This window comes from Leptodactylus fuscus, chromosome 10 (genome assembly GCF_031893055.1).
Source record: "Leptodactylus fuscus isolate aLepFus1 chromosome 10, aLepFus1.hap2, whole genome shotgun sequence".
In the NCBI taxonomy this organism is placed as follows: Eukaryota; Metazoa; Chordata; class Amphibia; order Anura; family Leptodactylidae; genus Leptodactylus; species Leptodactylus fuscus.
Window position 1 is genome coordinate 54,863,386 of NC_134274.1, and position 13,814 is coordinate 54,877,199.

The 13,814-nt window shown below is 45.5% G+C and overlaps 1 protein-coding gene across 2 annotated transcripts; it reads right to left on the bottom strand.

Moving 5' to 3' along the window:
* Nucleotides 1-482: 482 nt before the first annotated feature.
* On the bottom strand, nucleotides 483-13,474 carry LOC142183216 (uncharacterized). Of its 2 annotated transcripts, XM_075258203.1 has the most exons (6): nucleotides 13,225-13,474; nucleotides 11,227-11,354; nucleotides 6,963-7,075; nucleotides 5,768-5,976; nucleotides 1,748-1,783; nucleotides 483-1,647 (listed from the first exon to the last, which is right to left on the bottom strand). In XM_075258203.1, exons 1-6 carry the CDS (start codon nucleotides 13,347-13,349, stop codon nucleotides 579-581), a joined length of 1,680 nt encoding a protein of 559 aa, XP_075114304.1. In that variant the 5' UTR covers nucleotides 13,350-13,474; the 3' UTR covers nucleotides 483-578. The 2 variants fall into 2 exon arrangements, with proteins under 2 accessions (XP_075114304.1, XP_075114305.1); XM_075258204.1 differs by lacking the exons at nucleotides 11,227-11,354; nucleotides 13,225-13,474 and adding an exon at nucleotides 7,397-7,756.
* Between the last annotated feature and the right edge of the window lie 340 nt (nucleotides 13,475-13,814).

A 13,814-nucleotide genomic window follows, 5' to 3' on the forward strand; every position in this document is an offset into this window, starting at 1 on the left:
CACTTGGGTGACGACTATAAGACAAGCCCCTTAAATTTTTGGAAAGTTGGGTTTCTAGTACTCAATAACATCACCACCACTTACTGAAGCAAAATATTCTTTATTCGATCTGAAAGAAAACCAGGTGACAATTCACCATTGTAAAAAAAAACAAGCGAAATTGGCACAGAGGGAAAAAAGATAAAAACCTAATCAGGTTAATCGAACAAAAAAGTTTAAGAACAAAAACAAAAAAACTTTTTTTAATAAAACAATTAAATGTAAAGAAACACCACAAGATTTTAGGGTGTTATTGTTTTTATAGAAATCTACAGCCTGGATTCTGGATATTTTACCACTCAACAAGTATCTGCCTCATTCAGCATACAAAATATTTCACAAAAGAAGATCATGCATCAGATATGCATTAGCCGTGACGTCTTACAGCAACAAGTCTGTTCTGGAAATGAAATATTGGGGAGATGCTTACAGACCAGGAGATATATATTAAAGTGTTTTAATTTCCAAAATAAATATAAAACATCAACATAAGGAGCAGAGTACAACTCTGTTTTATAAAGAAGTCGAGGAAGGAAATTTCAAGGTTCGACAGGGGAGGGGACAGGGGAGGCTGGTTTAGACTCAACACGAGAGGTTGAGTCTACATCAGCAGGAGAAGTAACTGACTGAGCTGCCTCCTCTTCTGCTTCATCTGGGAGGGCATCTTCCACAGGTCGCGGAGAAGGTGGAGCGGGGTCACTAGCGTTACCATCTCCAGTGCCTTCTTCCGTGCAAACAATCTCACCCTCTTCAATTTCCTGATCAGACTCTGTAGTAAATGCTACAGTGTCCTCTCTTTTGCTTTTGTTAGCAGGCTCATTACTGCTGCTCCGATCTTCACGGCTACGTTTCACATTTTTCTCCTGGCTCTGACTGCGGCTTCTTCTGCCATTCTTTCTGCTTCTGTCCTTGCTGCGACTCCTGTCTCTGCTGTGTTCGCGCTTTCTTTTCCTTTCTTCTCTGCTGCGGCTTCTGCTCCTTTCTTTGCTGTCACTGTATCTACCATTGTGACTGCGGCTTCTATCCCTTTCATTGCTCCGACTCCTGCCTCTGCTATCTTTGCTACGGCTTCTGTTCCTTTTCTTTCTATCCCTGGTCCTACTTCTCTCTCTCCTGTCCTTGCTTCGGCTCCTGTTCCTATCCTTTCTCTGCTTGCTATCTCTCCTTTCCTTGCTGTGACTTCTCTCTCTAGTTTTGCTCAGGCTTCTTTCCCTTTCACCAGTCTCCTTGACGGGACTGTTTTCCTGACTCCCATTCTTTTCCTTCTCTTTACTTGGACTTCTTTCATTACTTCTGTTCTCCCTCACCTTGCTATGGCTCCTGCTATCTCTTTCCCGACTTGCGCTCTTCTTTTGTTCTGCACTAGGGCTTCTGCTATCTCGAGCTTTTCGTGATTTGCTCAGACTTCTGCTCCTATCTTTACTGTAACTACGGCTGCTTCTGCCCCTCCTATTCTTACTTACACTTCTGCTTCGACTTTTACTCCTACTCCTGTCTTTACTGCGACTCCTACTGTCCCTTCTACCCCTGCTAACACTTCTGCTATCTCTCCTGTCTCCACTGCGACTCCTGCTTCTTCGGTCACGTCGTCTGCTTCTGCTTCGAGATCTATCAATGTTTTGGAGAAAAAAAAAACAAACACATGATGTTACATAGGGAACTTTATCAACTCCCCCCCCCCCAACGTATAATTTTAATCATGTCTTACCTTGATCTAGAGCGGCTGCTTCTCCATGATCGAGACCTGAAATGAGACAATGTAATAAATATAAATTCCAATTTAATGTAGTATTGCAAATTTGGTTTTATTGATGCTTTGTTCTTGACAAGTAGTATAAAGATGTGTTCCCAAGGTTGCAATTTATCAATGATGCACATTGCAGCCCCCACTGATTACAATGGAGAAGGTAACATATCCTCTATTTGAATACAGCAGCAGTGGGGCATGTGCAGTAACAATCCACTCAAAGTCTAGAGCAGTGGTTCTCAACCTTTCTAATGCCGTGATCCCGCAATAGAGTTCCTCATGTTGCGGTGACCCCATTCAGTTTGGAACACACGTCCATAACGGTGTGCGTTCCAGCTGAATAGCGCTGCTGCAGACAGTAGCGCGGGCTTCTCAGTGGCTAAAGCCAACAGAAATATGTATTTTCTGATGGCTTTAGGCATACCTCGCAACTTTTGAAGATTAGAAAGAGGGAGAAAACATTCTCATTCGTTTTTCATGTGCTCCCACACAGTATAATCCTCCTACAGTCACCCATACATTATATGCCCCCCCCCGCCATCTCTCCCCCAGTTTCATATAACCCCTCCATCTCTGCCCCCAGTTTCATGTCCCCCCTCCATCTCTGCCCCCAGTTTCATGTCCCCCATCTCTTCCCCAGTTTCATGTCCCCCCATCTCTGCCTCCAGTGTCAAGCCATACCCCCCCTTCATCTGCCCAGTTTCATGTCCCCCCATCTCTTCCCCCAGTTTCATGTCCCCATCTGTTCCCCAGTTTCATGTTCCCCCATCTCTGCCCAGTTTCATGTCCCTCCATCTCTGCCCCCAGTGTCATGCCGTCCCCCCCCCCCTTCATCTGCCCAGAGCTTCATGTCCCTCCATCTCTGCCTCCAGTGTCATGCCCCCCCCTTCATCTGCCCAGTTTCATGTCCCTCCATCTCTTCCCCCAGTTTCATGTCCCCATCTGTTCCCCAGTTTCATGTCCCTCCATCTCTGCCCCCAGTGTCATGCCGCCCCCCCCCCCCTTCATCTGCCCAGAGCTTCATGTCCCTCCATCTCTGCCCCCAGTGTCATGCTGTCCCCCCCTTCATCTGCCCAGTTTCATGTCCCTCCATCTCTGTCCCCAATGTCATGCCGTCCCCCCCCCCTTCATTATGTTCCAACTTAATGTTTAAAACAAAAACAAAAAAACTCTTACACTCACCTTCCATTGCTCCCCCGGCTGCCCGCTCAGTCTCGCTCACTCATATAGTTGTAGCCGCGATGTGACGTCATCACATCGCGGCTACACATACAGAAGCCGCAGCACAGCATTAAAGCAGGAGCTGGCTGTGTCAGCTCCTGCTTTAATCGCCTGTGTTTTCAACTGATCGGCGTCCTCTGGGCGCCGATCAGTTGAAACCGGGACATACCTCCCACCGACTGGAACGGTTGGGAGGTATATGGCGACCCCTGTGTTTTGGTCATTCGACCCCCACCGGGGTCGCGACCCATAGGTTGAGTCTGTTGAGAACTGCTGGTCTAGGGGATTGCTGAAGATAGATGAGTACAGAACTAGGCTTAGAGTCCCACAGAGTCTAAAGAGAGCGGTAGGGCGTATGGTTTACCAGTTTCTATTGAACAGTGCACCTATGGGGTCATAATCGGTGGGGACCCAACAGTTGGAACTTATCCCCTATACTGTGGGTATGCGACAGCTTTAACTACAAATACAGAAAGCAGAGTTATTAATTTTGTGCTTGGATGACTTTCAACGAGAGAAGAGATATTACAGAACATCTTTCTCCTTACAGAACATCCTTATTTTAGAACATTTAGCTCTTCTCAAGACAGCAGGTACAGATAGAGAAGTGTCAGCAGCCAGCAGGAGAAATCACATGAGCCGCATCAAACACTGCAGAGGGTACATAAGACCTTTACAAAACTGCACACACGTCTTCCCCTATTGTTTTCTAGACATCTTAAAAGAATAAAACAAAAAGATTTTCCAATGATAAATTCTCCCTACATGTCTAGGTTTCCTGAGGTTTGTGACAGATCATCCATCATTTTTTGCAAAATCTAGCCCTATCCTTCTCATTTTTTAGAAGTGTTACGAGATTTTAGGGGCTTAAATGGTCCGATAACTACACATAGGTAATCAAAGTCAATGCTCCCCAATGTGCACTTAGGGATGAATTAAAAGGGAACTTTATGCTTTTGTACAAGAGCTTCTACTTAGCATCTGTCAACATGGTATTATAAATATTCAGCATATACTAAATTGTAACCTCATATTAATGGTGAACTTTCTCCTAAAAGAAAGGCGTAATGCTAGAATTTGGCACCATTGGATGACCAACAGTATTACCTGCAATTCCCTGTACTGCTAGGTGTTAGAGGAGTTATGCAGCTTCCAAAAGTGATCTACAAATACAGCAGTACTAAATATCCCCTGTTACTTTGGGCACCCTTTCCTTGCTTTATTTGACTTGACTCCTTGTATTACTGTTATTTATATGCAACAAAACTCCATTTCCATAATTCATCTCCCTGCTCTCACTCTCTGTGTACCCCTTGCTTCTCTACTCCAATGAAATCACAGGTAATAAATTACTCCCACATCTGAGGTCACAGGCGACTGTGGGCAGCAAACACAGTGAGAGCAGCGAGAGGAATCATGGCAAATGTAGTTTGTTCATTGCATGTAAATAACAGTCATAACAGGAATCTCAAGTACAATAAAGCCAAGAAAAGGCCGCACAAGGAATCAGTGAGTATTTATGGATGTATTTACTGATCATTTTTTAAAGAAACTGGATAACTCTCCTTTAAGGAGCACGCAAGTAATTTCTCTCCCCTGTTCTGTTATGGTGTGAACCGTACCGGAGAAAAAAAAACAGATTTACCGTATTTTTCGGACTATAAGACGCACTTTTTTTTCCCCAAAATTTTTGGGGAAAAGAAGGGTGCGTCTTATAGTCTGAAGGTGGCGCCTGGCATCCGCTGTAATAGAGAGACGGAAGCCGGCAAGTGACGCCATTACAGGTGCCGGGGCCTGAGACATCGCTGCGCTCCTCTGCCCTGCAGGGCAGGGCTTCATGCAGGGCAGAGGATCGTAGCGATGTTTCAGGCCCCGGCGTCTATCCCTCCCCGGCATCCGCCTCTCTAGTACAGCGGATGCCGGGTCAGTATCCGTGGCCCCTTCTCCCCCGGGGCCGGTCCCCACCGGCTCCGTACCTGTAGAGTTGCAGGCCGGCTCCTGCGCGGCGATATCGCAGGAGCCGACCTGTTCGGGTGACAGCCGGGAGCCTAATGAGGCTCCCCGGCCTGTCACGGCTATATTAGTATTGTGGCTGGTCTCTATGACCAGCCGTAATACTAATAGACAGAATGTCCCATAGACGGCAATACAGTTGTATTGCCGTCTATGGGACTTGCGATCAAGTGACCGCAGGTTCAAGCCCCGGGGGGGGGGGGGATAAAATAGTAAAAAAAAAAAAAAAAAAGCTTTAAAAATATGAAATAAATAAAAGTTCTAAATCACCTCCTGTTTTTTTTTCAATACAAGGTGATCTAAGCAATAGATATCCCCCAAAATGGTATAACTAAAAATTACAGCTGGCCCCGCAAAAAAAACGCTCTATGCGTCCCCGTACAGCTGCAGGGTCACCTGTCAATGTGGCCTTGCAGCTGTTGCAAAACTACAACTCCCATATATTAAATATTTTACCAGTTTTTGCTTCAAAATTTTTTTCCCCTATTTTCCTCCTCTAAAACCTAGGTGCGTCTTATAGTCCGAAAAATACGGTAATTTAATAGTTTGGGCATATTAAACTTGGAAATACCAATTATAGATTAGGTTTTTTCATTTGCACTGTATCGCAGTGTATTGTCCATTTACTGGAGACTCCTGGCTGCAACCAATAGACACCCCATTATGATGTTGTGGTGACACAACGTATATTATGCACCTTAATCAACTTTTACATCCTAAGACTCTACAATACTAGAACCGGTTTACCTTGAGCGGCTGCGAGAAGAGGAGCGTCTGGAACAGGACCCAGCCCTATCCTCCACAAGACGAATTTTTCGGCCATTCACCTCCTTGCCATCCAGTTTTTCCAAAGCTCTTTTCATATCAGAGTATGAACGGAATTCTATGACTCCTTCATTAGGCCTTCGGTGATGAGCATCAGCATAAGTGACCTCCCCTGCCTGCCGCATAAAGTCCTGGAAAAAGAGTTAATGGAAAAAAAGAAAAAAAAAAAGATACAAATAATCACAACTTTTGTCTGAGACACACACAGTTACATATGAAACTGACTTCAAAAGTGACCATCACACCTAGACGTAGATGTATTGCTCAGCCTGTAAGTATCTGCTGCAACCCAAGTGAGACTATACACAATGGCGGAGATTTATGAAGACTGAAGTTATCAACGCCAGTCTTCACAACCCCATCACAGACTGAGGGTGCACCTCATTTGCATTAAGACATAATAAATCCCTGTCCAACAGAAAATTGGTGCACAAGGCATAATAAGTCTGCCTACATTCAGTGTTTATGCTCGGCATGAGAAAGAGAATACTGCAGACATATGCAACTGTATACACATGTGCCATAACTTCTGTAGTCAAAGGAAGCTTGCCATTCTCTGTAGTGTGCAAATCATAGACAGATATCACTTTCCAGGACAGTGTGTGCTCACATCTACATTGGGCATTGCATTTATTTTTAATTCCATCTGGTAACAAAATGCTGAAGGGGGAGCAGTGACATGACAGCACTAACAGACACCACTGACTACAATGGGGTCTACCAGGTTGCAGTCATTTTACCAGGAAAAGATAGGGCATCTATATACACATCAGAGCCTGAGGACAAACTGCAACTTTCTCAGCATGTTATTACATGGATAGGTTTGACTTTTTGGCAAAAAACTGTTCACAAGGTTTCCCACTACTAGGAACCCAGGTCATTAGCTGTAATATTGGGGGAGCGGGGCAGCAATTGCTCCAAATGAAGCATTAATAAATGAGAACAAAAGATTATATACTGGATACAGGTTTTAAAAGCAGGGTCCCGCCCTATTAATGCATCAAGAGGGGATTTGAGATTTCTAAACCAAATACCCCACGTAAGCATTAGATGTGGAGTAGCAACCAGCAAGAGATGATATATTTAACATCTAGCATCCAGTAACAAAGAAGCCTACCTTTAAGTCTTGCCAACTGCACCTGGTCGATAGGTTCTCTACCCTCAGACGATACATTGTGCGAACCGGAGGTCCAAACTTGTCACTTCCACTTTTGCGGTAGCCATAGCCACCTGGGACAATAAAGAGAGATCAGAGGTAGCAGATGTGCAGCTATGAATGAATAGAAAACAGCACACTCCTATCCCACATATATGCTAACACAATTTCTTCTATTCCAACTATCTGACAGGTTATACAAAAACAGCTGGTCACACCAATTTACAATTCTTTCTATCCAACCTTCCCTCCGGTTTGTCACTTCTCATTCAGCAAAACCAGTACCATAGTAGGGCACTGCCCACTTACTCTTATTATGCCTACCAAGTGTTCATACATGCCACCCTCCCCTAAAGTTCTCACCAAAACGCACATGCATCCCAAATTTCACTTACCTTCAAGTAAAGGGCTCCCCTTTGACGCCCACGCTCATCAGCCTCGGCCCCCCGCCGACTGGTAAACCCAACGCGCTCCCCCACGTACGCGCCCCCCCGTGGCACCTCCTCGGATCTCACGAGAAGAAGAGAGAGGCGGGGGAAGGAAGAGGCTGCAGAGTCAATATTACTTGGAGACAGACCCAGAGTCAGCCCCATGCTAGCCTCTGCATAACCTCCCAATGGCAGTCTTTTAAAATGGTCACTGAACCATTCTCCACACATCCAAGACCATTTTAAAATGCATAGGCAATAGTTAAATAGAACAGCAATGTGTCACAATGACAAAAGGAAGGTGAGTTTTGAAACATCCAAAAAAGGAGTATCTCAAAACCACGCTCCCATGCACAGATTATTTCGGTGAAGCAAAAAACTCATCAATAATCTAAACAAAATTTTTTGTGCGTGTTAGTTATAAAAAAAATGAAAATACTTACCTATTTTTTTTTAGCATGTAAGCCCATCTTTTATAGAAATCTAATAGCTAACAGGAGCTAATATGGCCATAAAACTATTATTCTGGTTGTAGACTGACTGTAAACCTAATACTAGTCTGCTCCACCACTGTAGAGACAGTAAGACAGAGGAGATTTCTGCTGCAGCATGCTGCTTCTTAACCTGAGACATTCAGGTCAGTAAGGACAGGATCAGACATGGCAGAGAATTATTTGCTCAAATCTGCAGGTCCAGGAAGGGGGGGGGGGGGGGGGCACGGTACTGTGAACTGTTAAAGATTTACAGGGCAGACTCCACAACAGATATCTGCAGCAATATCGCCATGGCTGAACTTGGCCTTAGAAACAGAGGCACTTGTGTGCCCATCTTGAGATGCAGCAGTAACACCGCACTCTCTGGTAGGTTTCTATTCCAGATAGCTATTCATGCAGGAAGCAGATCAGTTTCCCTAGAATGGTTTTAAGTTTACATTTGGTGTTCGTGACGACACCAATGCCTTTAACACCACAGAAATTTTTCTTTTATATCGCCAATTATGGTAATACAGAAAAAAACTCTAAGTATCACCAAATTCCATGTATGGAAATGTGTAATGAGCAGGACAAGTCATATCTTTTAGTGATACCCATATTGAGGAATGTATGATTTTGTTCTGATAACTTTTTATTCAATTTTTCGGGTGGAGGTGAAGAAAAAAAACAACAGAGAAGCATTTTTTTTTCTTCATTACATCGTTCATTATTTTAGGTTTTAAAAGCACAGTTGATTTCAGATGCAGAGATACAATAGGGAAAAAAGCAGCCCATTCATTTCAATGGGGAGCACTCGTATTCCATCTCTCATAGAAATGAATGGGATCTGCTTTGTACGCGCTGATTCTGAACGTGTTTTACGTTCAGAATCAGCTCAGTGTATACTTAGTGTGAATGCACCCTTAAAGGGAGTCTCTCTTGGAAAACTCTTTTCTGAAACACACTTCTGCAAGCAGTGGAGGGGAGTGAACAGAGGTAAGTGGGGGGATGTTCGAAGGCCCTGGAGAATGCAAAGGGTGCTCCATGGGGTTGATTAGCATAAACATTTATAGGGATTTATAATGAAACGACGGGGTGTCTTAAAAATATAAAGGCAGCAGTAAAATAGCCTTGTTAAAGGCTATTCAGAAATGTGATTAATTAAAAAGGATTTTACCAATGAGAGATTCCCTTTAACGACGAGTAGTCACATGGCTTACTGCAATACTGCAAAATTAATATGTTACTAATGAGACCTGACACAGAGGTTAAGTGCCCATTATCAGAGTTGCCTCTAATACGACACTGCTGACAGTGGCTATGATGCCCACCTAAGCTGGCACCATCGTTAAATTCCCAATACTGACATCAAGTAAGGGGTTGGCCAGTTTATGGGCAATATTGACCAAACTACACTTACAAAAGATTTCTGCAAACCTGCAGTTTTGTCTGCACTTGCATCACATCTACAAAGTTGCTGCTAATAAAAGGGCATCAAAAACCTCCTTTAGGCTAAGGCCCCACTGGACGGAAACGAAGCGCTAAAGCGCTGCAGGAAGAACTGCGTTGTGAACGCATTGTGGTTCTTCCTGCAGCGTTTTCAACAGAAAGTTCAGAGTTTTCCTCCGCGGACTTTCTGTTACAATTATATCTATAGGAAAGCCGCCAGCATTTTCGTAGATATAATTGACATGCTGCGATTTCCAAAACCACGCTGGTTTTGGAAATCGCAGCGTGACTGCGCTGCGGTTTGAAATGCAGAGTGGGCACGATAATCAAATAAATCCCATCCACTACTGTAAAACACTGATTTTTCCGGTGGCGTTTTCGCCGTTGGCAAATTGCAGCGTTGCTGGGACACCACGTAGCAGAAATGCTATGTCAAAAAACACGTTACAGATTCTGGCTAATCTCATCCACACATTGCAGAAAAAAACTGCAGTGGAAATGCTGTGATTTCGAACAATGTTGAATTAATGTCAATTATACCTATGGAAAAACTGGTGTTTTCTCTATAATAGAAGCAGAGCCCACAGAGGACACTGGACCGCAATGCATTTCTGCCACAGCACTTTTTGGCTGTGGTTCACTATGCTGGGCCTTAGCCTTACATACTTCAGCCTTGATGAACTGTTCACACTTTCTGCCAAATTCATGAATAGGTCTGTTGGGGTTTGCACAAAACTTGCAACTTTTGTACTCCTTTACCATCATAGGGGAATGCTTGAATTCCCTTATATTGCCTTTCCACTGTGCCCGCACAGGTCAGTAATCTAGCACGGAAGCAATGTCTTTGAATGGATCAGACATTAAAAAAAAAAAAAAAAACCAGACATGCTTTCTTTTTTTTTAAATTTATAAAAAGCTGTGGATAAAAAAAACAAAAACCCCAAACTCGCCTCTATATCCGCTGCTCCAATTTCTCCTACCGCGGTTCGGTCCTGCTGCTCCGGTGTCTTGTTTTGGGAGACCACTTTGGCCAATCAGTGACTTAAAGAAAGGACATAGGATGCCCCGACTCCTTTACTTAGACTGCAGACTGGCGGCTTCAGCAGTCACATGCAACGGGACTTCCGGCAAAACAAGACACCAGAGCGGCATGACCGGACAACAGCGGGAGACATCGAAGCACCTGGGGACATGTGAGTATGTTTTTCCCTCCACCTTCCCTAGCTTCAAATGGAAAATCCCTTTAAGTGTCTAAGATCTGCACACTATCTTCCCATAAACATGAATGCTCAGAATAGCCAAGTGAACATGGCTACCGCGCTAAGGAGAATAAAACACCTGTGGTGCCACATCTCAAAATATGAAAGATATGGCATGTTACTCTCCGTCATGGCAGTCCTTTGCTGGAGAACCAATAGATGCCCCACGTAAAGTACACTGTCAATTGACAATTTTCAGAATGTTATCTTCTGTTTCAGCCATGTTTCCCAAATCCAATCTCATTTCCTATAACGCAACATCTGTGACTGTGGTGAAGATCAAATGTGTTATAAATCTCCTGGTAGACTGCAGTGTAAAAAATTAAAAGGGGAGGGGAGGTTTACTGAGGAAATTAGAATACCTACAGATACTAACATATGAAATCCAAACCTTAGAAGATTTGCTATGGCATGTGTCCTTTTTAACCTGAAAACTACTGCACACAAAGAATGACCCCTGACCTGCTGTGTCCAGGGGGTGCAACACTACCAACAAGCAAGGCTTAAGTAAAGCTTCTCCCGGATGCCACAGTTTATAGAAAGCCTGACAAATCCCAAAGAAACACATGCACTATTATAACGCCCAAAGTGAAGGAGTCTTTACTGGTATACTTACTGCGCAGGTCTCTCCTTGGTGCACGAGCATGTTCCACAATGACACGTTCACCACATAGGTCTCTCCCATTCATTTCATACACAGCATCATCGGCATCACGAAGATCTTCAAATTCCACAAAGCCATAGCTTGAAGAGAAATAAAAGCGGCACAGTTTACCTTCAGTAGAAATTAGAATATCGCCTTTGTATAAAAATGAGCGCAAAGATCTGCTGCAGCAGCTGAGGCAGAAGACTTTGTCCAAACATACACAGGTTCTGGCAGGTAAGCTGGTACACTGTAACTAAAGAAGCATGAAGAGAGGTCGGCCAGGGATTCATTTTTTTTTTTTTTTACACATCCCTGTTTGCATCTGTTAAACGGATGTAAAATCAAGTAATCTGAATGGCGCCTTACACATTTCAAATCCTATAGAAGAGGTTCTAACTCATAACATGCTATGGAAATTGCCCCTTATAATAATATCCATTCGTGGAAGCAATGTCACTTGTGTCCTCATTGTCATGGGCAGCACAGTGGCTCAGGAGTTAGAGCTGTTGCCTTGCAGCACTGAGGCAGGTCACATCTGCACTTGGGGACACAGGGACCCCCCTCCAGACGGAAGCCTATATGCATTAAAAAGCAGTTAGCTAAAAAACCGCACAGACCCCCATAGACTATAATGGGTCCGTGTGGTTTCCGCACAAAACATGCGGAGAGAAAAGTGCTGCTTGCAGTTTTCTCTCCGCATCTTTTGTACCGAAGCCAAGCGTATGGGGTCCGAGGGCTTCACAGGCAATCCCTTTTTTATGAGTATAGGGTTCTGTTTAGGGGGTCCCCAAACAGACTACTGGAACGGAAACCCAAACGCAGATTTGAACCAGGTCCGAGGCTTAGTATGACCAAGGGCAACATCTACAGTTTAAGCAAAAGCCAAGGTTTAGTCCAAAGCTAGCAAATCTTCAACACTGTTGTGGAACTAAAAGTCCCAGAATGACTACTAGCTCTGCTCGGTACTATTCCGTTATCGGGCCAGCAGCAGCGCATTTCAGCACCAGCTTTCGGGACAGCAGTTCAGTTCAGCAGCGGGAATTACAATGACATCCGAGGACTGCTGGCCCGATGCTTGTGCCCAGTAGCCAGTACATCAATGACCCCCCCTCCATCTCCTCCTCCTTCCAGTGCTGCCCCCCAGCTCTCCTTACATCTACCCCGTACCCTCTCCCCGCCACATGACTAAGCCGATGCTGGCCCGATGATAGAGGCCGTGCTTGTGTGTAGTAGGCAGTACATCGATCGATGCCCTCATCCTCCTCTTCCTTCCAGTGCTGCCCCCCAGCTCTTCTTACATCTGCCCCGTACCCTCTCCCTGTAATAGGCCTCACCGTAAATCTTGAGCAATGAATGCTACTAGATAGCCGCCGGACGCTGCAGAAAGTTTGTCCCTCCGGCTCGCTGTAGCTCACCGTTCCTATAGTCGGCGTGTTTCTTGTCAGGGCCTGGATTGAGCCCCGGTGTCTTTCCTTTCGGTCTCGGTACTAGCGCTGAGGTGAGGCCTAGTCGTGTGGCGGGGAGAGGGTACGGGGAAGATGTAAGGAGAGCTGGGGGGCAGCACTGGCAGGAGGAGAAGGATGGGGGAGGGGGGTCATCGATGTACTGGTTACTGGGCACAAGCATCGGGCCAGCAGTCCTCGGATGTCATTGTAATTCCCGCTGCTGAACTGCTGTCCCGAAAGCTGCTGCTGAACTGCGCTGCTGCTGGCCCGATAACGGAATAGTACCCTCTGCTCTCCCATAGAAGTGGCTGGTGCATGCTGGGAGTTGTAGTGTCACATCAGCTGCTGGTCCCTGCTACAGTCAGCGTGCCCTGGACATGGTTGACCCCGCCGATCATTTCATGGCCAGGACTATCCAGGCTGCATGTCAGATCCGCCATCAGTCTGGCTAGAAGTGACGCAGCACAGGGCCAGTATGCGCCACACATCACAGCATGGCGGGCACCACACGCCGACCACTCACCCGTTCTTCAGGTCCACCTCCACAATCTTCCCGAAGCCCTTGAAGAAGCGCTCCACATCCCTCTCCCGGGCCCGATGGCTGAGTCGTCCGATGTAAATCCTTGGCATCACAGATGACCGTGACATATCCGCGATGCTAAGAAACCTGCGCAGCCTACAACGTCAGGCCTCTCACCCAAACGCACGCACACTGACCACAAACACAACGGCCAAAGCGCGGGCTGGGAACCGGAAGTCGCAATGAGGACACACGATGCGGCGTGCAACACGCGATGGCTACGCGATGACGTACATCCGGAGGCGGAGAGCATGGGGGGCGGGGGTAGAAGTAGTGGTTACTTCAGAGTATGGGGTCCAGGTCACGTGATCCCGAGGCTGTAGTGTACAGTATGTGGAGGACTACACGTCCCAGCAATTTATCCTGGGACTTTACTGTATACTGAGTGACCTTATACAAGTGATAATAGCGAATGGAAAATGTATTAACCCATGAACAGTCCATGGTTAGAGATGTTACTCGAAGCTTCTGGACCTCCCCATGCCAAATCTGTAATGGGACCCCCAACCAACCTTGTGCCACTTAGAATAGTG